General features: G+C 44.9%; 1 protein-coding gene across 1 annotated transcript; it reads right to left on the bottom strand.

Moving 5' to 3' along the window:
* Nucleotides 1-3,673: 3,673 nt before the first annotated feature.
* On the bottom strand, nucleotides 3,674-5,024 carry LOC119273373 (chitinase CLP-like). Its single transcript, XM_037554550.1, has one exon. It carries the CDS (start codon nucleotides 5,022-5,024, stop codon nucleotides 3,768-3,770), a length of 1,257 nt encoding a protein of 418 aa, XP_037410447.1. The 3' UTR covers nucleotides 3,674-3,767.
* Between the last annotated feature and the right edge of the window lie 21,412 nt (nucleotides 5,025-26,436).

Genomic DNA, 26,436 nt, shown 5'->3' with positions numbered 1-26,436 from the left:
TAGCACCCGATCGTTTAGTATGTTGCTATTGCTTTCTTCATGACTTATACATGTTCCTATGACTATGAGATTATGCAACTCCCGTTTGCCGGAGGAACACTTTGTGTGCTACCAAACGTCACAACGTAACTGGGTGATTATAAAGGAGCTCTACAGGTGTCTCCAAAGGTACATGTTGGGTTGGCATATTTCGAGAGTAGGATTTGTCACTCTGATTGTCGGAGAGGTATCTCTGGGCCCTCTCGGTAATGCACATCACATAAGCCTTGCAAGCATTACAACTAATATGTTAGTTGTGAGATGATGTATTACGGAACGAGTAAAGAGACTTGCCGGTAATGAGATTGAACTAGGTATTGGATACCGACGATCGAATCTCGGGCAAGTAACATACCGATGACAAAGGGAACAACGTATGTTGTTATGCGGTCTGACCGATAAAGATGTTCGTAGAATATGTAGGAGCCAATATGGGCATCCAGGTCCCGCTATTGGTTATTGACCGGAGACGTGTCTCGGTCATGTCTACATTGTTCTCGAACCGTAGGGTCCGCACGCTTAAAGTTATGATGACAGTTATTATGAGTTTATGCATTTTTGATGTACCGAAGTTTGTTCGGAGTCCCGGATGTGACCACGGACATGAGGAGGAGTCTCAAAATGGTCGAGACATAAAGATTGATATATTGGACGGCTATATTCGGACACTGGAATTGTTCCGGGTGATTTCGGAGAAAACCGGAGTGCCGGAGGGGTTACCGGAACCCCCCCGGGGAAGTATTGGGCCTTAGTGGGCCTGAGGGGAGAGAGAGGGCTGCAGACTAGGAGGTGGCGCCCCCCCCATGGGGAGTCCAAATTGGACTAGGAGGGGGGTGCAGCCCCCCTTTCCCTCTCCCTCTCCCTCTCTTTCCTTCCCCCTCTCTTTTCCTAGTTGGACTAGGAAAGGGGAGTCCTACTCCCACTAGGAGAAGGACTCCCCCCTCCCTTGGCGCACCCCATAGGGCCGGCCGGCCTCCCCCTTGCTCCTTTATATACGGGGGCAGGGGGCACCCCTAGACACACGAGTTGATCCTCGTGATCGTTCCTTAGCTGTGTGCGGTGCCCCCCTCCACCATATTCCACCTCGGTCATATCGTTGCAGTGCTTAGGCGAAGCCCTGCGCCAGTTGAACATCATCATCGTCACCACGCCGTCGTGCTGATGGAACTCTTCCCCGACGCTTTGCTGGATCGGAGCCCGGGGAACGTCATCGAGCTGTACGTGTGCTAAGAACTCGGAGGTGCTGGAGTAACGGTGCTTGGATCGGTCGGATCGGGAAGACGTACGACTACTTCCTCTACGTTGTGTCAACGCTTCCGTTGTCGATCTACAAGGGTACGTAGATCATACTCTCCCCTCTCGTTGCTATGCATCACCATGATCTTGCGTGTCCGTAGGAAATTTTTTGAAATTACTATGTTCCCCGACAATTTCTCCCTTGCGCTCCTGATCCGTGGCGATCTCCTCCCCTTTCTTCACCTTGAGAATAAATTTTTTGCTCTTCTCCCATTAGCCACAATCTGAAAGAGTTTTGTGTTGTCATCGCCCTCTTTCAGCCATCTAATCCTGGATCATTGTCGCGCGATAGTTCTCTCCATGGAAGCAAGCCCCCAAACTGCAAGCTTAAGTGTATGCCGAAGCCACAATTCCTCAGGGATGAGCGATCTGGTCTCCTGGACTCTGTCCAGCCGGAATATCACGTAGTTAGCCACGACAATTTGTAGTTTGATATTTCCAACTTTGCGCTGCCCCCACGCTTGCAAGAACACCGCAGTGTTTCTAAGGAGCACGTCAAGCCTTTTGAAGGGATCAGTGATAGTGTCATCGCAAACCCAAGCCTCCTGTACCGCCTCCAGAAATCCATTAAGCTTTGTCCAAAAAATCTCAAACCGGAATCTCCTTTTAGGGCAAAATTGCGCACTTGTAGACAAGTGCAAGGGCGCATGATCAGATACATTTGTGGACAGAGCTTGCAACAGGCTGTCCGAGAATAGCAACTCCCAATCAACAGACACCAAGACTCTATCGATTTTAGTCATTACCGGAGCATCCCTTTCATTACTCCAAGTGTAGTTACTGCCATGCATGTAGAGTTCTTTTAGTTCATGCTCATCCACAAAGTCCCTAAACTTTCTCATCATGGACCTATTGAGGTTGGCGTTATTCTTTTCCGAGGCACGTAGGATCATGTTAAAGTCCCCAAGAATCATCCATGGACCTTGACAAGCAGCCCTAGCAGCCCTCCTATTCTTAAGCTCCTCCAAAAAGTGTGTTTTGAGCTCATCTCCTTGAGGTCCATACACAACCGTGATCCACCAGGGCACACCCTCCTTATTGTGCACTAGTCCAGTGAGCGAGTTTTCATCTAGTGTAATGTTATCCACCTCCATCACCGTTTTGTCCCAAGCCAAAAGTATACCACCATGAGTATCATGCACCGGAAGGTAAGCGAAGCCGTCAAGTGACGGGCCAATGCATTGCATAGCTATGAAGGGATCAATTACATCAAGTTTAGTCTCTTGTAGGCATACAAGGTTTGCTTTCACCGAGGTCACAAACTCCCTAACAGCCTTCTTTCTAGCCGGGCTGTTTAGGCCCCTAACATTCCAACATAAAATGTGCGGGTTTAGATCCATGGAATGTACTCCCTCCGTCCGGAAATACTTGTCATCATAATGGATAAAAGGGGATGTATCTAGATGTATTTTAGTTCTAGATACATATCTTTTTATCCATTTTGATGACAAGTATTTTCGGACGGAGGGAGTAAGGTGCAGCCGACACCAAATGCACACCTAGTGCGCCACGACCGAGAGCCCCACATCCGAACACAGCTCGTTCCCCGATGGCACCTCCTTGCCAAATAGCGCCGCTATCACCCTGACATGTTGCGAGCGCAGGGGGAGTCGAATAGCTGTTGTAGTTCGTCTACTATTGCCTCATCCACCTCCAGGTCTTGTGGCGCCAATCCAAGCGTGTGCATGAGTCCGTTCTCCGCCGGTAGTTCCTGCTTGCTTTCAGGTGCACGCTGCGTCGCACGTGTAGTACGTCGCGGCGTGAAGGGCTCCGCCTCGGGCCGAGACCAGCTACTTTTGATGAACCGTTTGTAACAGCGACTTTGCTAGACGTACGGACTTATACATAGGTTTTATAGGTTGCTTAAAATTGATTGGCCGTGGATTGATTAAGACGCATGGGCCCACCGATGAAAATCAGGGAGGGCAATTAAAAGAGCGCGTAGTCCTCAACCTGTAAGACTGCTCACAGTGGGGAGTAACATAGAGTAGTAACTTGCTGATGTTACTAGTCTATGTTACTGCCTTCATAATGGGTAGTAACATATTAGTGGTATCATGAAAAAGTTCATTTATTAGGCTATAGATTCATTATGCCTTGAAATGTGTGATGTTACAGTAACTACCTAAGTTACCATAAACCCTTCTCTCTTCATTAATTAGCCGCCATATAAGCATTTTTTATTGAAATGTGTGATGTTACTAGTGAAGTTATTTCCATTGTGACTAGTCTAAAACCTGTATAATGTGTCTGTACGTGTAGCATTTTTTTGTAACAGATGGCATGCGCTTTTATTTTACTCGTACTAAACAAGATGGAACAGATGACCAGTGTTTCAGGCTACTACATAATCTACAGCATATGTTGGCTATGATCCAGTAATACACTTGTAGATAAACAGATTTATTATTACACGCAGAGGCAGCAAAGGTTTAGGCGCTTCGAGTGAAATTGAAGTGGCTGCACTGCATATAGTACGGCATCGTGCGCATCCCGAGCCGCTTCTTCTCCATGTCGAACTCCAGCACGATGTTCTCCATCTGGAGCCCTCCCACGATCACCGCCGGCGCCCTGCCGTCCCCGGCCTTCACCCCCTTCATCTCCACGAACGCAAGGCACGCCGTCCCCGGCTCGACGTCCACCATCGAGTTCACCCCAGGCATCCTCCAGCCCCTCCCGCCGTCGAGCGCCAGCGTGACGCTCGGCACCCAGTACCCGAACCTCGTGTTGCCCAGCGTCTGCGCGTCGTAGCACAGCTCGAACGGCGCCACGGGCCTCACCGCGCGCGCGACGGGCCCTCCCGGAGCAGCCTGTGCGGCCAGAGCCTTGACGAACGCGTCCACGAACGGGCGGTACACGTCGCGGCGGAGCAATGCGTGGGGCACCCTCGTGCTGAGCATCACGCCGCCCGTGGCGAGCGCACGCTCGGAGACGGGGACGCGGGTGTTGTCCATGCTGATGGACTTGACCGAGATGTAGTGCGCCGGGCTGCCCTGCTTGGCGACGAGCGGGGTGTAGTCCATCGACTGCGTGTAGTCCGACGGGTCCACCCAGAAGTGAAGCGGGCCGCCGCCGAAGATGGCCACGCCGTCGCCGTTGGCGCCGCCTCGGGGGAGGCAGAGGAGGAACTTATTCGCGACCTTCTGCGTGGACGCCACCTGCGCCGGAAGCGCCAGGCAGGAGCCTGCGAGCCCGGCCACGCCCGTGGAGCCCCGGGGCAGCGACGCCAGGAGCTTCCTCGGCGCGCACGCCGCCACGGCCCTGACGTTCACCTGGCTCACCGGGTTCCTCCCGTCGGTAGCGTTGGCGACAAACCTCGTGTGGACGAGGTTCCCGGCAGCGCACGCGCCGGTGACCGGGTTGTACGGGTACGCCGTGCACGTCTTGTCGTCGTGCCAATGGCGGCCGCAGCCGGGCGCGTGGCAGCCCGGGACGGGGTAGGCGTTGGCGAGGCGGCAGGTCGGGCTCTTGCACGGGAGCTCCGCCGGCAGGTTGCCACGCTGGCAGGTGAACCAGACGAGCGGGCCGGCGATGTCTAGGACGAGGTTGGCTCCGTCGTGGAAGGGGAGGGTGTAGAGGGAGGTGGCGAGATCCTTGGTGACCGGAGCGAGCACCGGAAGACGCTGGCACGACGCCGGCCACGCCAGTGCGACCAGCGAGGCGGCCAGGACGAGGAGGACTCGTGCCATCTTTCTTGCGCCAATGGCCAGTACTGAAGATCGATCGGGACTACGGATTGATTTGTCAGTGTGGAACCGATGACTGATTCGACGCGTGTGTGCGTCTCTTTTATACGCACCGTGTGGGTTCTGGTCTTAGCATCCGAACATGTGCCATCTCTGCACACCGGATTAAATGGCGACCACCGTCGACGGTGACCAGTGTGCTGCTCATAGTTAAATTGGTCTGGCGTGCGGCGGACGCACAGTGCCCAAATATAGCGTGCGTACACAGGAAGATGCATGCAATGTGCGTACGCAGAGCCGTAGACGCTCCATGGTATACATTCACCGAGGCTGTCCAGAATCGTAACGGGAGTATCACAGCTCGAAACTACTTTATGGACGACAGCTTGCTAGCCCACCCTTGCACGACGACTAGTCCAAGGGTGCTAATCCATGCATCAGACGTAATAAAAGGCTCAGCTCAGTCACCGTGCAGAAACCGTTCAAACAGTGTCATGTGTGTAGCATTGCTCATCAGACATCTAGTATATATAGTGTATGCCAACTGATAATTTGATGAGATGCCAAAACGCCACTCCCGTTATCTAACATACTAATTTATTATACTATGCATTATGAAGACAGACAGTATCATACATTAATATTATATGCATGATAGTTTATGATACTATCCACTACGGGCAGCTCAAGCCATCAATCAATCATCTTGAGACTCGGCTTGTTGCTGCATAGTGAGCCGTGTATAATAAAAAAATAAAATCAATTACATGGGCGATTGCACATTACCCTTTTTTTAAATCTAATTGCACTTTACCCTATACGGACCAGAGAGTATCCTGTCGAAATCGATGCACAAATAAAACTCCATGCAAATTACATTTGGAAGCGCAAAAAAGATCTAAAAACTAAAGTATGTTTCTTTTGCGAGGAAAAAAGTATGTTAATAGGGCATGCAAAATTCCGATTTCAGACACACAATCATTTGCGAGGCAAGATTTTATTTTGAGCACTTGCGTGTTTATTGAAAACCATCTTTTCAAGATTTATTTAAAAAACTTTAAAACAATGTTTTCATGCAGTTTCACCGTTATCCAGTGTAATTTGGTTTCCACGGGATATTCTATCTACACTGACATTACATGCACTCGCACACCGGTAATAGGAATACGTCTGATAATCACTGGTAGATGAGAAACCAATGATAAAATTTTAATTATCTCACTAACGATGATCCTTGAAAACCCATTACAAAACTAATAAGGTCCTTAGTGCAAAGTTAAGGTACAACTAAAGAGGAACCCCTAAAATAAACCATGAGTAGGATTCAATAATAATTAATTAGCACAACACTTTGGAAGAGAACATACCATAGACCTATAGATTAATTAGCGTCAAATTTGTATCCGCCCACAAGTGTCGCTAATATTTTTGGTCATTGGTTAGATGGTATTTCAAATAGGTTGAAAACGCTAATAAAGGTGAGAGCGTATGCCTTACTATGGTCGCTTTGGCTATGTAGAAATGATTTGGTTTTCAATAATAAAAATGCTTCTCCTTTGCAGGTTATTTTCCGTTGTACACACTCGCTTCATACGTGGTCTATGCTACAACGAGTGGAGTACCAACCATTGTTCAAGGCGGTGTGTATGCGATTAGAGCAGGTGGCTACGGAGATTTTTACCCAACATGGATGACAACATAACCTCCGGATCGGTCCACCACCCTTTCGACATAGGCATAGTGTCGGTCTATATGACTCTACTGTCGCCCATTTGTCGTTTTTTTCTTTCTTTCTATCAGACTTTAGGTGATTGGTTGTGTGCATCTTAGTTATGCATGTTGGGGAACATAGCAGAAATTCAAATTTTTCCTACGTGTCACCAAGATCTATCTATGGAGAGACTAGCAACGCGGGGAAGGAGAGTGCATCTACATACCCTTGTAGATCGCTAAGCGGAAGCGTTCAAGAGAACGGGGTTGATGGAGTCGTACTCGTCGTGATCCAAATCACCGATGATCCTAGTGCTGAACGGACGACACCTCCGTGTTCAACACACGTACAGCCCGGTGACGTCTCCTACGCCTTGATCCAGCAAGGGGAGAGGGAGAGGTTGAGGAAGACTCCATCCAGCAGCAGCACAACGGCGTGGTGGTGGTGGAGGAGCGTGGTGATCCAGCAGGGCTTCGCCAAGTACCGCGAGATATGAGGAGAAAGAGAGGGGTAGGGCTGCGCCAAGATAGAGAGGAACTCGTGTGTTGTGGGCAGCCCAAACCTCAAGTATATATAGGGGAAGGGGAGGGGCTGCGCCCCCACCTAGGGTTCCCTCCCTAGGGGTGGCGGCAGCCCCCTAGATCCCATCTAGGGGCGGCCAAGGGGAGGGGAGAGGGGGAGGCGCACCAGGGTGGGCCTTAGGGCCCATCTGCCCTAGGGTTTGCCCCCCTTTCCCACTCCCTTGCGCCTTGGGCCTTGGTGGTGGGGGGGGGGGCGCACCAGCCCACCTGGGGCTGGTCCCCTCCCACATTTGGTCCATGCATCCCTCCGGGGCTTGTGGCCCCACTTAGTGGACCCCCGGGACCCTCCCGGTGGTCCCGGTACGTTACCGATAAAACCCGAAACTTTTCCGGTGACCAAAACAGGACTTCCTATATATAAATCTTTACCTCCGGACCATTGCGGAACTCCTCGCGACGTCCAGGATCTCATCCGGGACTCCGAACAACATTCAGTAACCACATACAAACTTCCTTTATAACCCTAGCGTCATCGAACCTTAAGTGTGTAGACCCTACGGGTTCGGGAACCATGCAGACATGACCGAGACGTTCTCCAGTCAATAACCAACAGCGGGATCTGGATACCCATGTTGTCTCCCACATGCTCCATGATGATCTCATCGGATGAACCACGATGTCAAGGACTTAATCAATCCCGTATACAATTCCCTTTGTCTATCGGTACGATACTTGCCCGAGATTCGATCGTCGGTATCCCGATACCTTGTTCAATCTCGTTACCGGCAAGTCTCTTTACTCGTTCCGTAACACATCATCCCGTGATCAACTCCTTGATCACATTGTGCACATTATGATGATGTCCTACCGAGTGGGCCCAGAGATACCTCTCCGTTTATACGGAGTGACAAATCCCAATCTCGATTCGTGCCAACCCAACAGACACTTTCGGAGATACCTGTAGTGTACCTTTATAGCCACCTAGTTACATTGTGACGTTTGGCACACCCAAAGAACTCCTACGGTATCCGGGAGTTGCACAATCTCATGGTCTAAGGAAATGATACTTGACATTAGAAAAGCTTTAGCATATGAACTACATGATCTTTGTGCTAGGCTTAGGATTGGGTCTTGTCCATCACATCATTCTCCTAATGATGTGATCCCGTTATCAATGACATCCAATGTCCATGGTCAGGAAACCGTAACCATCTATTGATCAACGAGCTACTCAACTAGAGGCTTACTAGGGACATGGTGTTGTCTATGTATCCACACATGTATCTGAGTTTCCTGTCAATACAATTCTAGCATGGACAATAAACGATTATCATGAACAAGGAAATATAATAATAACCAATTTATTATTGCCTCTAGGGCATATTTCCAACAGTCTCCCACTTGCACTAGAGTCAATAATCCAGTTCACATCGATATGTGATTAACACTCAAGGTCACATCCCCATGTGACTAACACCCAAAGAGTCTACTAGAGTCAATAATCTAGTTCACATTACCATGTGATTAACACTCGATGAGTTCTGGGTTTGATCATGTTATGCTTGTGAGAGATGTTATAGTCAACGGATCTGAACCTTTTAGATCCGTGTGTGCTTTACAAATCTCTATGTCATCTCCTAGATGCAGCTACTACGTTCTATTTGGAGCTATTCCAAATAACTGTTCTACTACACGAATCCAGTTTACTACTCAGAATAATCTGGATTAGTGTCAAAGTTTGCATCGGCGTAACCCTTTACGACGAACTCTTTTACCACCTCCATAATCGAGAAAATTCCTTAGTCCACTAGTTACTAAGGATAACTTTGACCGCTGTCCTGTGATCCATTCTTGGATCACTCTTGTACCCCTTGACTGACTGATGGCAAGGCACACTTCAGGTGCGGTACACAACATAGCATACTATAGAGAGCCTATGACAAAAGCATAGGGGACGACCTTCGTCCTTCCTCTTTCTTCTGCCGTGGTCGAGCTTTAAGTCTTAACTTCATACCTTACAACTCAGACAAGAACTCCTTTGACTGGTCCATTTTGAACATCTTCAAGATCATGTCAAGGTATGTGCTCATTTGAAAGTACCATTAAGAGTTTTGATCTATCCTTATAGATCTTGATGCTCAATGTTCAAGTAGCTTAATCCAGGCTTTCCATTGAAAAACACTTTCCAAATAACCCTATATGCTTTCCAGAAATTCTACGTCATTTCTGATCAACAATATGTCAACATATATTTATCAGAAATTCTATAGTGCTCCCACTCACTTCTTTGGAAATACAAGTTTCTCATAAACTTTGTATACACCCAAAACTTTGATCATCTTATCAAAGCATACATTCCAGCTCCGAGATGCTTACTCCAGTCCTTAGAAGGATTGCTGGAGCTTTGCATACTTATTAGCATCTTTCAGGATTAACAAAACCTTCCGGTTGTATCACATACAACCTTTCCTCACAAATCGTCGAGGAAACAATGGTTTTTGGCATCCTATCTGCAAGATTTCACAAATAATGCAGTAATTGCTAATATAATTCCAACAGACTCTTAGCATCGCTACGAGTGAGAAAGTCTCATCGTAGTCAACTCCTTGAACTTGTCCGAAAACATCTTAACGACAAGTCGAGCTTTTTAATTGGTGATACTTACCATCATTGTCCGTCTTCCTTTTAAAATCCATATGTACCTAACAGCCTTACGACCATCAAGTAGTTCTTCCAAAGTCTACACTTTGTTTTCATATATGGATCCTCTCTCGGATTATATGGCCTCGAGCCATTTTGGAATCCAGGCCCACCATCGCTTCTCCATAGCTCGTAGGTTCATTGTTGTCTAGCGACATGACTTCCAAGACAGGATTACGTACCACTCTGAAGTAGTACACATCCTTGTCATCCTACGAGATTTGGTAGTGACTTGATTTGAAGTTTCATGATTACTATCATAAGCTTCCACTTCAATTGGTGTAGGTGCCACAGGAACAACTCCCTGTGCCCTGCCACACACTAGTTGAAGAGACGGTTCAATAACCTCATCAAGTCTCCACCATTCTTCCACTCAATTCTTTCGAGAGAAACTTTTCCTCGAGAAAGGACCCGATTCTAGAAACAATCCCTTATTGCTTTCGGATCTGAGACAGGAGGTATACCCAACTGTTTTGGGTGTCCTATGAAGATGCATTTATCCGCTTTGGGTTCGAGCTTATCAGCCTGAAACTTTTTCACATAAGCGTCGCAGCCCCAAACTGTTAAGAAATGATAGCTTAGGTTTCTCTAAACCATAGTTCATATGGTGTCATCTCATCGGAATTACGTGGTGCCCTATTTAAAGTGAATGTGGTTGTCTTTAATGCCTAACCCATAAACTATCGTGGTAATTCGATAAGAGACATCATGGTATGCATCATATCCAAGAGGGTGCAGTTATGATGTTCGGACACACCATCACACTATGGTGTTCCAGGCTGTATTAGTTGTGAAACAATTTCCACAATGTCTTAATTCTGTGCCAAACTCGTAATTTAGATATTCATCTCTATGATCATATCATAGATATTTTATCCTCTTGCCACGACGATCTTTCAACTTCACCCTGAAATTACTTGAACCTTTAAATAATTCAGACTCGTGATTTATCAAGTAAATGTACTCAACATCTACTCAAATCATGTGTGAAGTAAGAACATAACGATATCCACTACACGCCTCAGGACTCATTGGACTGCACACATCAAAATGTATTTCTTCCAACAAGTTGCTTTCTAGTTCCATTTTACTGAAAACGAGGCTTTCAGTCATCTTGCCCATGTGGTATGATTTGCATGTCTCAAGTGTTTCAAAATCAAGTGAGTCCAAACGGTCCATTTGCATGGAGTTTCTTCATGCATATACACCAATAGACATGGTTCGCACGTCTCTAATTTTTGAAAAATGAGTGAGTCCAAAGATCCATCAACATGGAGCCTCTTCATGCGTTTTATACCTATATGACTTAAGTGGCAGTGCCACAAGTAGGTGGTACTATCATTACTATCTTATATCTTTTGGCATGAACATGTGTATCACTATGATCGAGATTCAATGAACCATTCATTTTAGGTGCAAGACCATTGAAGGTATTATTCAAATAAACAGAGTAACCGTTATTCTCCTTAAATGAATAACCGTATTGCGATAGACATAATCCAATCATGTCTATGCTCAACGTAAACACCAATCTCGATGCTTGATCATATCAACATTGGAAACACTTCCAACATATATCGTCAGCTCACCTTTAGCTAGTCTCCGTTTATTCCGTAGCTTTTATTTCGAGTTACTAACACTTAGCAACCGAACCGGTATCTAATACCCTGGTGCTACTAGGAGTACTAGTAAAGTACACATCAACACAACGTATATCCAATATACTTCTATCGACCTTGCCAGCCTTCTCATCTACCGTAACCATCTATTGATCAACGAGCTAGTCAACTAGAGGCTTACTAGGGACATGGTGTTTGTCTATGTATCCACACATGTATCTGAGTTTCCTATCAATAAATTCTAGCATGGATAATAAACGATTATCATGAACAAGGAAATATAATAATACCTAATTTATTATTGCCTCTAGGGCATATTTCCAACAGTCTCCCACTTGCACTAGAGTCAATAATCCAGTTCACATCGATATGTGATTAACACTCAAGGTCACCTCCCCATGTGACTAACACCCAAAGAGTTTACTAGTGTCAATAATCTAGTTCACATTACCATGTGATTAACACTCGATGAGTTCTGGGTTTGATCATGTTATGCTTGTGAGAGATGTTATAGTCAAGAGGTCTGAATCTTTCAGATCCGTATGTACTTCGCAAATCTCTATGTCATCTTGTAGATGCAGCTACTACACTATATTTGGAGCCATTTCAAATAACTGTTCTACTTGGAGCTATTCTAAATTGTTGCTCCATTATACGTATCCGGTATCTCTACTCAGAGCTATCCGGATAGGTGTTAAGCTCGCATCGACGTAACTCTTTACATCGAACTCTTTATCACCTCCATAACCGAGGAACATATCTTTATTCCTTTAAGGATAATTTAGACCGCTATCTGGTGATCTACTCCTAGATTACCTTTGTACCCTCTTGCCAGATATGTGGCAAGGCACACATCAAGTGCGGTACTCAGCATGGCATACCGTATAGAGCCTATGACAAAAGCATAGGGGACGACCTTCATCCTTCCTCTTTCTTCTGCCGTGGTCGAGCTTTAAGTCTTAACTTCATACCTTACAACTCAGACAAGAACTCCTTTGACTGGTCCATTTTGAACATCTTCAAGATCATGTCAAGGTATGTGCTCATTTGAAAGTACCATTAAGAGTTTTGATCTATCCTTATAGATCTTGATGCTCAATGTTCAAGTAGCTTAATCCAGGCTTTCCATTGAAAAACACTTTCCAAATAACCCTATATGCTTTCCAGAAATTCTACGTCATTTCTGATCAACAATATGTCAACATATATTTATCAGAAATTCTATAGTGCTCCCACTCACTTCTTTGGAAATACAAGTTTCTCATAAACTTTGTATACACCCAAAACTTTGATCATCTTATCAAAGCATACATTCCAACTCCGAGATGCTTACTCCAGTCCTTAGAAGGATTGCTGGAGCTTTGTATACTTGTTAGCATCTTTCAGGATTGACAAAACCTTCCGGTTGTATCACATACAACCTTTCCTCAAAAATCGTCGAGCAAACAATGGTTTTTTGGCATCCTATCTACAAGATTTCATAAATAATGCAGTAATTGCTAATATAATTCCAACAGACTCTTAGCATCGCTACGAGTGAGAAAGTCTCATTGTAGTCAACTCCTTGAACTTGTCGAAAAACATCTTAATGACAAGTCGAGCTTTCTTAATGGTGATACTTGCCATCATTGTCCGTCTTCCTTTTAAAAATCCATCTGTACTCAACAGCCTTACGACCATCGAGTAGTTCTTCCAAAGTCTACACTTTGTTTTCATATATGGATCCTCTCTCGGATTATATGGCCTCGAGCCATTTTGGAATCCAGGCCCACCATCGCTTCTCCATAGCTCGTAGGTTCATTGTTGTCTAGCAACATGACTTCCAAGACAGGATTACGTACCACTCTGAAGTAGTACGCATCCTTGTCATCCTACGAGGTTTGGTAGTGACTTGATATGAAGTTTCATGATCACTATCATAAGCTTCCACTTCAATTGGTGTAGGTGCCACAGGAACAACTTCCTGTGCCCTGCCACACACTAGTTGAAGAGACGGTTCAATAACCTCATCAAGTCTCCACCATCCTCCCACTCAATTCTTTCGAAAGAAACTTTTCCTCGAGAAAGGACCCGATTCTAGAAACAATCCCTTATTGCTTTCAAAACTGAGACAGGAGGTATACCCAATTGTCTTGGGTGTCCTATGAAGATGCATTTATCCGCTTTGGGTTCGAGCTTATCAGCCTGAAACTTTTCCACATAAGCGTCGCAGCCCCAAACTTTTAAGAAATGACAGCTTAGGTTTCTCTAAACCATAGTTCATACGGTGTCATCTCATCAGAATTACGTGGTGCCCTATTTAAAGTGAATGTGGTTGTCTCTAATGCCTAACCCATAAACTATCGTGGTAATTCGATAAGAGACATCATGGTATGCATCATATCCAATAGGGTGCAGTTATGATGTTCGGACACACCATCACATTATGGTGTTCCGGGCTGTATTAATTGTGAAACAATTTCCACAATGTCTTAATTCTGTGCCAAACTCGTAATTCAGATATTCATCTCTATGATCATATCATGGATATTTTATCCTCTTGTCACGACGATCTTTCAACTTCACCCTGAAATTACTTGAACCTTTCAATAATTCAGACACGTGATTCATCAAGTAAATATACTCAACATCTACTCAAATCATCTGTGAAGTAAGAACATAACGATATCCACTACACGCCTCAGGACTCATTGGACTGCACACATCAAAATGTATTACTTCCAACAAGTTGCTTTCTAGTTCCATTTTACTGAAAACGAGGCTTTCAGTCATCTTGCCCATGTGGTATGATTTGCATGTCTCAAGTGATTCAAAATCAAGTGAGTCCAAACAGTCCATTTGCATGGAGTTTCTTCATGCATATACACCAATAGACATGGTTCGCATGTCTCAAACTTTTCAAAACGAGTGAGCCCAAAGATCCATCAACATGGAGCTTCTTCATGCGTTTTATACCGATATGACTTATGTGGCAGTGCCACAAGTAGGTGGTACTATCATTACTATCTTATATCTTTTGGCATGAACATGTGTATCACTACGATCGAGATTCAATAAACCATTCATTTTAGGTGCAAGACCATTGAAGGTATTATTCAAATAAACAGAGTAACCATTATTCTCCTTAAATGAATAACCGTATTGCGATAGACATAATCCAATCATGTCTATGCTCAACGCAAACACCAATCTCGATGGTAGAGGGAGCGTGTGATGCTTGATCTCATCAAGCTTGGAAAAACTTCCAACACATATCGCCAGCTCACCTTTAGCTAGTCTCTGTTTACTCCGCAGCCTTTTATTTTGAGTTTACTAACATTTAGCAACCGAACCGGTATCTAATACCATGGTGCTACTAGGAGTAAATTACACATTAACACAATGTATATCCAATATACTTCTATCGACCTTGCTAGCCTTCTCATCTACCAAGTATCTAGGGTAATTCTGCTCCAGTGGCTGTTCCCCTTATTACAGAAGCACTTAGTTTCGGGTTTGGGTTCAACCTTGGGTTTCTTCACTAGAGCAGCAGCTGATTTGCCGTTTCATGAAGTATCCCTTGCCCTTGCCCTTCTTGAAACTAGTGGTTTCACCAACCATCAACAATTGATGCTCCTTCTTGATTTCTACTTTTGTGGTGTCAAACATCGCGAATATCTCAAGGATCATCATATATGTCCCTGATATATTATAGTTCATCACGAAGCTCTAGCAGCTTGGTGGCAATGACTTCGGAGAAACATCATTGTCTCATCTGGAAGATCAACTCCCACTCGATTCAAATGATTGTTGTACTCAGACAATCTGAGCACAAGCTCAACAATTGAGCTTTTCTCCCTTAGTTTGCAGGCTAAGAAAATCGTCGGAGGTCTTATACCTCTTGACGTGGGCACGAGCCTGAAATCCCAATTTCAGCCCTCGAAACATCTCATATGTTTAGTGACGTTTTAAAACGTCTTCGGTGCCTCAACTCTAAACCGTTTAACTGAACTATCACGTAGTTATCAAAATGTGTATGTCAGATGTTCGCAACATCCACAGACAACGTTCGAGGTTCAGCACACTGAGCGGTGCATTAAGGACATAAGCCTTCTATGAAGCAATGAGGACAATCCTCAGTTTACGGACCTAGTCCGCATAATTGATACTATCAACTTTCAACTAAATTTTCTCTAGGAACATGTCTAAACAGTAGAACTGAAGCGCGAGCTACAACATAATTTGTGAAGACCTTTTGACTATGTTCAGGATAATTAAGTTCATCTTATGAACTCCCACTCAGATAGACATCCTTCTAGTCATCTAAGTGATTACATGATCCGAGTCAACTAGGCCGTGTCCGATCATCACGTGAGATGGACTAGTCAACATCGGTGAACATCTTCATGTTGATCGTATCTACCATACGACTCATGCTCGATCTTTTGGTCTCTTGTGTTCCGAGGCCATGTCTGTACATGCTAGGCTCGTCAAGTCAACCTAAGTGTTTTGCATGTGTTCCGAGGCCATGTCTGTACATGCTAGGCTCGTCAACACCCGTTGTATTCCAGCGTAAGAATCTATCACACCCGATCATCACGTGGTGCTTCGAAACGACGAACTTTCGCAACGGTGCACAGTTAGGGGGAACACTTTCTTGAAATTTTAATGAGGTGTCATCTTATTTACTACCGTCGTTCTAAGCAAATAAGATGTATAAACATGATAAACATCACATGCAATCAAATAGTGACATGATATGGCTAATATCATATTGCTCCTTTTGATCTCCATCTTCGGGGCTCCATGATCATCATCGTCACTGGCATGACACCATGATCTCCATCATCATGATCTCCATCATCGTGTCTTCATGAAGTTGTCTCGCCAACTATTACTTCTACTACTACAACTAACGGTTAGCAATAAAGTAAAGTAATTACATGACGTTTATGTTGACATGCAGGTCATAAATAAATTAAGACAACTCCTATGGCTCCTGCCGGTTGTCATACTCATCGACATGCAAGTCGTGATTCCTATTACAAGAACATGATCATCTCATACATCACATATATCATTCATCACATCCTTTGGCCATATCACATCACATAGCATACCCTGCAAAAACAAGTTAGACGTCCTATAATTGTTGTTTGCATGTTTTACGTGGCTGCTATGGGTTTCTAGCAAGAACGTTTCTTACCTACGCAAAACCAAAACGTCATATGCCAATTGCTATTTACCCTTCATAAGGACCCTTTTCATCGAATCTGATCCGACTAAAGTGGGAGAGACAGACACCCGCCAGCCACCTTATGCAACTAGTGCATGTTTGTCGGTGGAACCGGTCTCACGTAAGCGTACGTGTAAGGTTGGTCCGGGCCGCTTCATCCCACAATGCTGCCGAATCAAGATTGGACTAGTAACGGTAAGCATATTGAACAAAATCAACGCCCACAACTACTTTGTGTTCTACTCATGCATAGAATCTATGCAATAGACCTAGCTCATGATGCCACTGTTGGGGAACGTAGCAGAAATTCAAAATTTTCCTACGTGTCACCAAGATCTATCTATGGAGAGACCAGCAACGAGGGGAAGGAGAGTGCATCTACATACCCTTGTAGATCGCTAAGCGGAAGCGTTCAAGAGAACGGGGTTGATGGAGTCGTACTCGTCATGATCCAAATCACCGATGATCCTAGTGCTGAACGGACGGCACCTCCGTGTTGAACACATGTACAGCCCGGTGACGTCTCCTACGCCTTGATCCAGCAAGGGGAGAGGGAGAGGTTGAGGAAGACTCCATCCAGCAGCAGCACAACGGCGTGGTGGTGGTGGAGGAGCGTGGTGATCCAGCAGGGCTTCGCCAAGCACCGCGAGATATGAGGAGAAAGAGAGGGGTAGGGCTGCGCCAAGATAGAGAGGAACTCGTGTGTTGTGGGCAGCCCAAACCTCAAGTATATATAGGGGAAGGGGAGGGGCTGCGCCCCCACCTAGGGTTCCCTCCCTAGGGTGGAGGCAGCCCCCTAGATCCCATCTAGGGGCGGCCAAGGGGAGGGGAGAGGGGGAGGCGCACCAGGGTGGGCCTTAGGGCCCATCTGTCCTAGGGTTTGCCCCCCTTTCCCACTCCCTTGCGCCTTGGGCCTTGGTGGGGGGGGGGGCACACCAGCCCACCTGGGGCTGGTCCCCTCCCACACATGGCCCATGCATCCCTCCGGGGCTTGTGGCCCCACTTAGTGGACCCTCGGGACCCTCCCGGTGGTCCCGGTACGTTACCGATAAAACCCGAAACTTTTCCGGTGACCAAAACAGGACTTCCTATATATAAATCTTTACCTCCGGACCATTCCGGAACTCCTCATGATGTCCGGGATCTCATCCGGGACTTCGAACAACATTCGGTAACCACATACAAACTTCCTTTATAACCCTAGCGTCATCGAACCTTAAGTGTGTAGACCTTACGGGTTTGGGAACCATGCAGACATGACCGAGACGTTCTCCAGTCAATAACCAACAACGGGATCTAGATACCCATGTTGGCTCCCACATGCTCCACGATGATCTCATCGGATGAACCACGATGTCAAGGACTTAATCAATCCCGTATACAATTCCCTTTGTCTATCGGTACGATACTTGCCCGAGATTCGATCGTCGGTATCCCGATACCTTGTTCAATCTCGTTACTGGCAAGTCTCTTTACTCGTTCCGTAACACATCATCCCGTGATCAACTCCTTGATCACATTGTGCACATTATGATGATGTCCTACCGAGTGGGCCCAGAGATACCTCTCCGTTTATACGGAGTGACAAATCCCAGTCTCAATTCGTGCCAACCCAACAGACACTTTCGGAGATACCTATAGTGTACCTTTATAGCCACCCAGTTACGTTGTGATGTTTGGCACACCCAAAGCACTCCTACGGTATCCGGGAGTTGCACAATCTCATGGTCTAAGAAAATGATACTTGACATTAGAAAAGCTTTAGCATACGAACTACATGATCTTTGTGCTAGGATTAGTATTGGGTCTTGTCCATCACATCATTCTCCTAATGATGTGATCCCGTTATCAATGACATCCAATGTCCATGGTCAGGAAACCGTAACCATCTATTGATCAATGAGCTAGTCAACTAGAGGCTTACTAGGGACATGGTGTTGTCTATGTATCCACACATGTATCTGAGTTTCCTTTCAATACAATTCTAGCATGGACAATAAACAATTATCATGAACAAGGAAGTATAATAATAACCAATTTATTATTGCCTCTAGGGCATATTTCCAACAATGCAGAGGTCTGGTGTTACTCATAATGCTTTGTATCGTCTTGGTGCTACTTTTTGAGATAATAAAAGCCCCCTTTATCGGGAAAATATAAGACCACCACCAAATTCATAAGAGTTTACTTTGGATATTGAAATAAACATCCTAAAACGTGAGGCTTGGAGTCGTGAAACTTGCTCTCCAAAATTACAAAAGGGGGATACACAAGGCACGAGCAGAAAGGCTCAAGGGACATTACTTGGATATTTCTATGTTAGATTTCATATCTAAATTTGCAATGTATGGTTTAAGAATATGTTTAAAGTGCACCTTTGCGCAAATAGGTTCACATTTAATAATAAAACATGGAGAAAAGGCTACATCAACCGATAAATATGATATAAATAGGATTTAATAATTGAGATTTATCTGCGATTCTAGTGAAATGTTTGTGAAGTTGGTTGAAATATGACTTAAATAATTTATCTATTTATAAATTCATATTTTTTATTCATTTCTTTTTCAATGTTTTCAATTTAACTACTTCAAAACTGATTCATTTTTCTTCATTTATTTTCCATTCTTCCAAAAAATAAGGTTCGCAGCTAGAAGTGTTAAAATGTTCGCACATGTATTACTATTTTCATCACAATTTAGATCAATTCCAGAAAAAGTTTAACACATATTTTCATTACTTTTCTTAGTTACAAAAATATTAAGACATATTTAAGTTCATTTCGGTTTTCGGACAGTTTTCCTTATAAAATTGTCATCTTTCTTCTTCTTAATGCAAAGGCAGAGCTCCTGCAATTCCTCAAAAACAAACGTTCTAGTTCATTCAAATACGATTGAAACAATGAAATATAAACTATCATACATTTAACTTCTTCAAAAATTTCATTGCTTATCTTGCCCACATATTTGACTATTTCAATGAAATATTGATCAATTTCACACCAAAAAACGTTTGACATACATTTCACTTTTTTTATCTCGATCAAAAATTATTTATTAAATGTTTCAATTGACAGAGATGTGAATAAAAGAATGAAATTTAAATTGGCCATACTGTTCATTTAAACCTTTTTGTTTTTCATTGGGTTTTCGTTGTTTTAAAACATTTCCCAACTATAGTTCATAAACATCAGTATGCCTTTCTTTCATTTCAATTGATTTTGAGAAACATTTAAAACATATTTATCTCAATTTTATAAAATATTGAAACACATCCCAGTTGTTTGAAATATAATTGAAAGGGTGAAGCCAAAAGTAGTCATAAATTTTTATTGATTTTTTATTCACTTTTCGTTGTTTCGAAAAAGTTTCCCAGTGTAGTTCCTAAATATTCACATGTCTTTCTATTATTTCATCTCTATTTCAATTAATTCAGGAAACATTTAACACTTATTTCAATTATTTCACTGAACTTCAGAAAATATTTCACACATATTTCAGTTGATTGAAATACGATTTGAAAAACATAAAATTTAAACTAGTTTTAAATTCATACAAGATTGGTCTAGTTCTTTTTTTAAAGATATCAATCATCAAATTATCAAATGAAACAAAATACATGTGTTTTGTTTGGGGGGAAGGAGACTGAATCCAAGAGTCATGCATGGAGTGCTTGAGTGGGGCCTAATATTGGAAAAGAGAAATTAATACATGCAGGAATAATAGTGAGGCATCGACACACCTGATTAGGAACGAATGCACTTGTCTCACCTGATTGTTTTGCATAGATCCACTAGTAGGATTGCTTCGTACAATGGTTGATAATGTGTATTGCCGTCCCAATCGGTAGATTGGTCAGAGAGAGCCCGGGCGTCCCAAGGGTGATCTAACATGACATGGAAATTGTTGAGTCCTGAATATAGAATACTCTTATGCAATTTCAATTTCCTCATCGGTTTTTGTGTAATATAAGTTGATATGTAAGTACACTCTTGTTGCAAAAATACTGCATATTTTGTGTATCCAACAAGTATCAACTTTGGCTATAAACTTTTGTATAAATTTTTATAGAAGATGCTATGAAGTTTTTGTTCGAAAGAATTATGGGATATTGATTTTGAATAACATAACACATATGTCCATGAATTAGTTATTAATTAGATGTAGAACTTGCATATGTAGTCATACCAGGTGTCCCGGCGAAGAAACTAGAGGAAGATTGCGGCTTTGGCGGCACAAGTGATGGCACATGGTGTATCATCTAGGGGCCGCGGGCCATGCAAAAATTGACCAACGATTCACATCAGCGATGAAGGAGTGGGGCCGTCAGAGCGTCCCTAATGTGAGATTTTTGCGGTACGTGTGAATTCTCTCCCTCTCCCTCCCTCCCCCTCTCTCTCTCTCAGGTGCAATCTACGTCATGTGTGTGTTACGGGTGTCCATGACTCCGCGGTGACTCATGGTGGTTGGTTGTCTGCTTTCTGCAGGTACAATTATCAATTGTGTGTCTTTGTCCACATCAAGATTGTAATACCCAAAAATTTAACCATGATTTATTAATTAAAATTTTGCTAGGAAATTAAAATTTTATTTTCCGTTTTTATTCTTTAATTTTCAGATCACTCTGTCCCTCTGAAATTTTGAGTTTTTCCTTCTAGGTGGAAACCTTTCAGAAATATTGTTGGACTTGTATATCTTTCCAAGACCATTTCTTTTTATTAGTGGAATTATTTCTACAATTATTTTTCCTGAACTTTATTTCTTTAAAAATGATTTTTCATAAGTTTTAGGGTTCCATTTGCACTACAACCCTTTCAAATACTTCTTTAAAATCCCCACCAAAATTTGGGGATGTCATGTGATCTTCCCACATCACTTTTATGCAAAACTCTCTTTTAGTCATTTGGAAATTTTGAGCCCTACCCCAAGTTTTCAAATCTGGTCCAGTTTGTAATTTGCACTACAACATATTTAAATATTTCTTTATAAATTCCACCAAAGTTGGGAGATGTTAGTAGTAGTGTGTAATTCAACTTTATGCAAAAACCCATTGGTGTTCTTTGAAACATTTGAGCAAATCATCCTCTTTTGCTCTCTGGTCCAGTTTGAACAAGTTTCTAGTCTTGCCAAACTAACCTTGCCACCATCACCTACACCTAAAGAGACTCTGATCTGGAGATTTTGTCCACCAGAAGAGATGCCTAGATGCCCATGGCATTCTGTCGAGCACCTTGTGTGCATGGCCAGTTTTGGGCATAGTTTTAGTCTACATTGTGGACTTGATCCCCTGACCCAGCAGCCATGTCCACTAATCTCCTAGCCAACTCTAACCTAGACCTGTCAATCCTCAGCCTCATCCGAGCCTCCTGGCATGCGTTAGCATTTCGTCGAGCACCTTGCGTGCGTGCTCTGGGCGCGCCCAGAGCGCACGTTTTGCAGGCCCGCGCGCAACCGAGCCGCCGCAGCCTGCCCCTGGCCTTTGCTCGCCCGCAGGGCCGCGCCCCATTCTCATCCGCTCATCAGAGCCATCCAAGCCACCCCTGGAACCCCGCAGCACCATCGTCAGGTCGGCCATGGCAGCTAGCAGACGATCGCAGCAGGCTCCTGCCATGGACGGCACCGCCCCGACCACCCTCACCCACCAGCTGCACCTGGAACAACTCAAGCTCATCCTCTCGCCCTGCCAGACCCCGTCAGCCATCGCCACGCCCCCTGGCTACAGAACGGCGGTTCGCCGTTCCTATCCACTGCCGCCGTCGGAACTGACCTCGACCGCCTATAAAAGGAGCCCCCGAGCTCGTCCAGACCCTTAGGCGACCTCAGACCATCCCCCTAGTGCTCCCATAGCCAACAATCGATGGAGGGAGGCCGTCTTCCCCATCTTCGGTCAGTTCGGCCGCCGCCACGTTCCGGTCCTGTTCGTCGCGAGCAGGGCCTCCGCCGTCCATCCAGTGCCACCGTCTGACTCCCCTAGACCTTGCGGAGCTACCCCACCTCTCAAACCAGATCGGGAGCCACCGTAGCTCGAGACCCCAATCCACCAGAAGCCACCGTCCGCCGTGGAGCTCGCCGTCGGCAACCCCCTTTGTCCCCACGACCCTCTCGACCACTGGGATGACTGCACTGGACTGGCGGATCCATCCCTGCCCTCGGAATCCCATGGGAAGCCACCGTTCGTCGGCAGCAATCGTCGGAGCTCCTCCTCTGCTCGGCCAGAGGAGAAAAAAGGTGCGGGCGACTGGTCAAACCTAACCAGTGGGCCCGATGGACCCACTGTCAGTGACCCAGCGACGGCCCGTGCTGGCTTTAGTGGAAGCGTAAAACCCAGAGTACGTTTCCTCCTGTTCGAAAACGTATTACTCCCGAACCGTTTTCTTTTTCTGATTTTTATTAAAAACAGACTTTGACTAAACTTTGACTGGCTATAACTTTTAAAATACAAGTCCAATTGATTTGATTCTTTTTCTGTTGTTTCTCAAATTTTGTCTAGTTTATTTTCATATTTATTTGAAAATTGTCCAAACAACTTTTTTGTACTGTTTTGAAACTATGTGTTAATTTAAATTTTCTTAAAATAGGATTTTGAAGAAGGAAGCAACTTTCAAAAAGTGCACCCCCACTTGCATACTCTTGAAGGCAAGCATTCTGAACCCTGGTATAATATTGTTGTGTGTTGTTTGATGCGGTTACAACACCACCTTGACAGGGAGTATTCGTTATTTTATGTGATGACATGATCATACTCATGAGTACATATTGACGATTCCGTGCTGTTGGAATTTGATATGTTTGTGATAGTAATCACCCTCGTATGCCTTTCATGCCTACCAGAAGGAATCCGGGAAAGCCTCTATCTTGGGTAGACACGAGCGTGTCTCTAGTTCTTCGTCGAGACGGTTGTGTCCGGTAAGGCATGGTGAGGTATGATGAGTGGTGATTCTGTCTGATTGGTGTGAAATATATTTCTTATGCTAATCATGCAGGAAATGCTATAACCTCCTGAGTCGACCATAGATCGAGTCTTGTTCCAGTAACCCCCATACTTGTTTCATACTACCACTTGTCCCTGCCATAGGTAGGGTACGGTTCAATAAGTTGTCAACCCCCTCCTAGCACACACCATACAGAGAGGCCATGGTGGAAGATACCGGCTGCATCCGGTAGACATGCCACCTGGTCCGGGGGCATGGGTGTTTCCGGTTGGAGCCGAGGGGGTAGCTCCCCTAGTTTGCACGCGTTACAAATTTTGTGAGCCCATGCTAGTCGAGGTTGTAGCCTCCCCACTTAGAGTTTCGCTTAACGGGTGTCGTGGGTGATTCCAGACACCGGTAAGTTAGGCTGGTGTGTGCGGTCAGGTGTGTTTTCAATTAAAAGACCGAAGACGGAATTAGTCCTGATGGACTATAGGAATCTGTTACTCGTGGGTAAAGACTACACCCTCTGCAGAGATTATATCTATTCGAATAGCTGTGTCCATGGTTAAGGACTACAGTCTGGGATGGGTCAAGTGTCGGTCTTAGTGTCGGTCTTCGAAGGAAAAATTGCTAAACCAGAACATGGATCATGACTTCCGACTCATGATGATTATGATTACTATTATTATGGACTAACCATTTACATGATTTGAATTATTGAGTATCCGTGGGACGGTTCTACCTACTGGATATTCACTGTGATTATTCTTTTATAAGCCCTTTATGTGGTGTCGCACAGACGCCCGACTGTGGCACGCTTGTTATTTCTTTTATTTATAAGCCCTTTATGTGGTGTCGCTCAGACGCCCGACTGAGGCATGCTTTATATTATTATCCTTTCGAGGTGTCGCTTCAAACACCCGATCGGTGCATTCTATTTCTACTCCCTTATTGCATATTATGTTGTATATGAATAACCTGCTTGCGTGCATCATGGATTTTTATTTTGTGACTGACATTGTGATCATAAAATATTTCAGAGCATGATTATCATTTGTTATATTATACCTGCGTTCATAATGTTTGCGAGTACATTCAAAGTACTCACTGGCTTGTCCCTGGCTATTGTCTTGGCCAGATTTATTGCATGGAGGGGAGTGTTGCGATGACAGGTCCGGAACCTACGCAATGGTGATAGCAGCCTCGCGAAGATAGGAGTTATCCAGGTCAGCTATTCCTATGGGAAATTGAGTCCCATAGACACTGATGTACCACAAATCGCTTCCGCCATCAGCCCCTAGAAACCTTGTGTTGTACTCATAGGCCAGCATGGTCTTGTACTACATATTTTGTATTTTGCTTGGAATTTCTGTATCAAGTTGGTGCCTCATCAGCTAACAGTAATCTTGGGGCTGGTGAGCACAAGGACCAATTTTTTTGGGAAAATGATATCCTGAAAAACCCGGTCCTGACAACCTTGGTATCGGAGCCAGGCTGACCATTGGCTAAACCTATCTTGGCCAGGTCAATAAACCTGGGTTAATCAACCTACCAGATCTTAACCTAACCCCGACCAAGCTTCTCGTGTAAGATAGCCACACAGTGACCCCGACACCTTTTGGCACTCGGTGCCCAACCTATCAGCTTAGCCTGTCGATCACGCGCCAGTGACCGACACCTAAATTGTCTCTTTCGCAAGCGTGCGAAGGAAGACTTCGTTCCCTTGTTCTATAAAAAGGGCACGCTAGCCCCAACCCAGCACATCACAGCCTCTACGCCAAAACCAAGCCAAAATGCATGGCCCCATTGTTCACAATGAAACCACAGCAACCAACCTTGGAGGTTTTGTGACCGTGCTAGCAAACCTCACCCGCTGTGCCTTTGCTTTAGAAGAGCCCCCAGAATATTGTGTGTACCAAGGGCCCATGAGTGATGAGAGACGTCAATTTAGGGCCACTGTGCACGTCTATGGTAGGGGTCTATCGCCAGAACGCCCCTACAGGTTCACCGGAAGGACAACTTCCTTTGAGCCACAAGCCATCCAACTAGCTGCTCGAGAGGCTATAATTCAACTCCGGCACTTGTCGCCCGGAGTTAACTGTCGCTCGTTCTACTACTACCCCAGCCGTAACGGGTACGGTAGGCCACCCCAGGTTGCCAACGGAGATCACAAGGTGGATCCTGCATTGTTGCATCTGGTGCGCTATGTAAGTGCACTAGAGGAACTGTTCGATCAAATCACCCTTGATCTGATCGCAACTCGTGGAGAACTGGTTCACCGAGCCCCGGCAAGAGGAGAAGATGAGCCCGACGCCGACAACCCAGTCGTGCTGTTTGGACAACCGATCGATTCCTTGAGGCCTGCCCCAGCCATCGACCAAAATGCTTTGGTGTCCCGAGAAGTGCTTCGTCGCCTTTTGGGAACACGCTCCAACGAGATTGTGGCCAACAACCCCCGCGATGGTCATCATCGCTACCCCGACCCTGCAGCCCCTCAACTCCATCCAGCTAACCCCGACGGAGAAACCCGTGGAGAAGCCTGGCACGCCCTCTTAGATATAAACGAGGTAGACTAAGTCACTCGAGTAGTACCGAGTCTTAGTATGTCCACACCCTGTAATTATGTGATCTTTGTATCGCCATAATTAAATGTTATCTGTTTGTGCGCCCCTATTTTTAATAGTAGCCATGCATAAGTATGTTGGTGTACTGTTACATTTTTAATTCCGGGCGTAG

This window comes from Triticum dicoccoides, chromosome 3A (assembly GCF_002162155.2).
Source record: "Triticum dicoccoides isolate Atlit2015 ecotype Zavitan chromosome 3A, WEW_v2.0, whole genome shotgun sequence".
Taxonomy (NCBI): Eukaryota; Viridiplantae; Streptophyta; class Magnoliopsida; order Poales; family Poaceae; genus Triticum; species Triticum dicoccoides.
This window is presented reverse-complemented; position numbering and strand designations above follow the sequence as displayed.

Bases quoted from the DNA above. Each gene is read 5' to 3' on its own strand.
- LOC119273373 (XM_037554550.1), bottom strand. From the start codon at position 5,024: ATGGCACGAGTCCTCCTCGTCCTGGCCGCCTCGCTGGTCGCACTGGCG.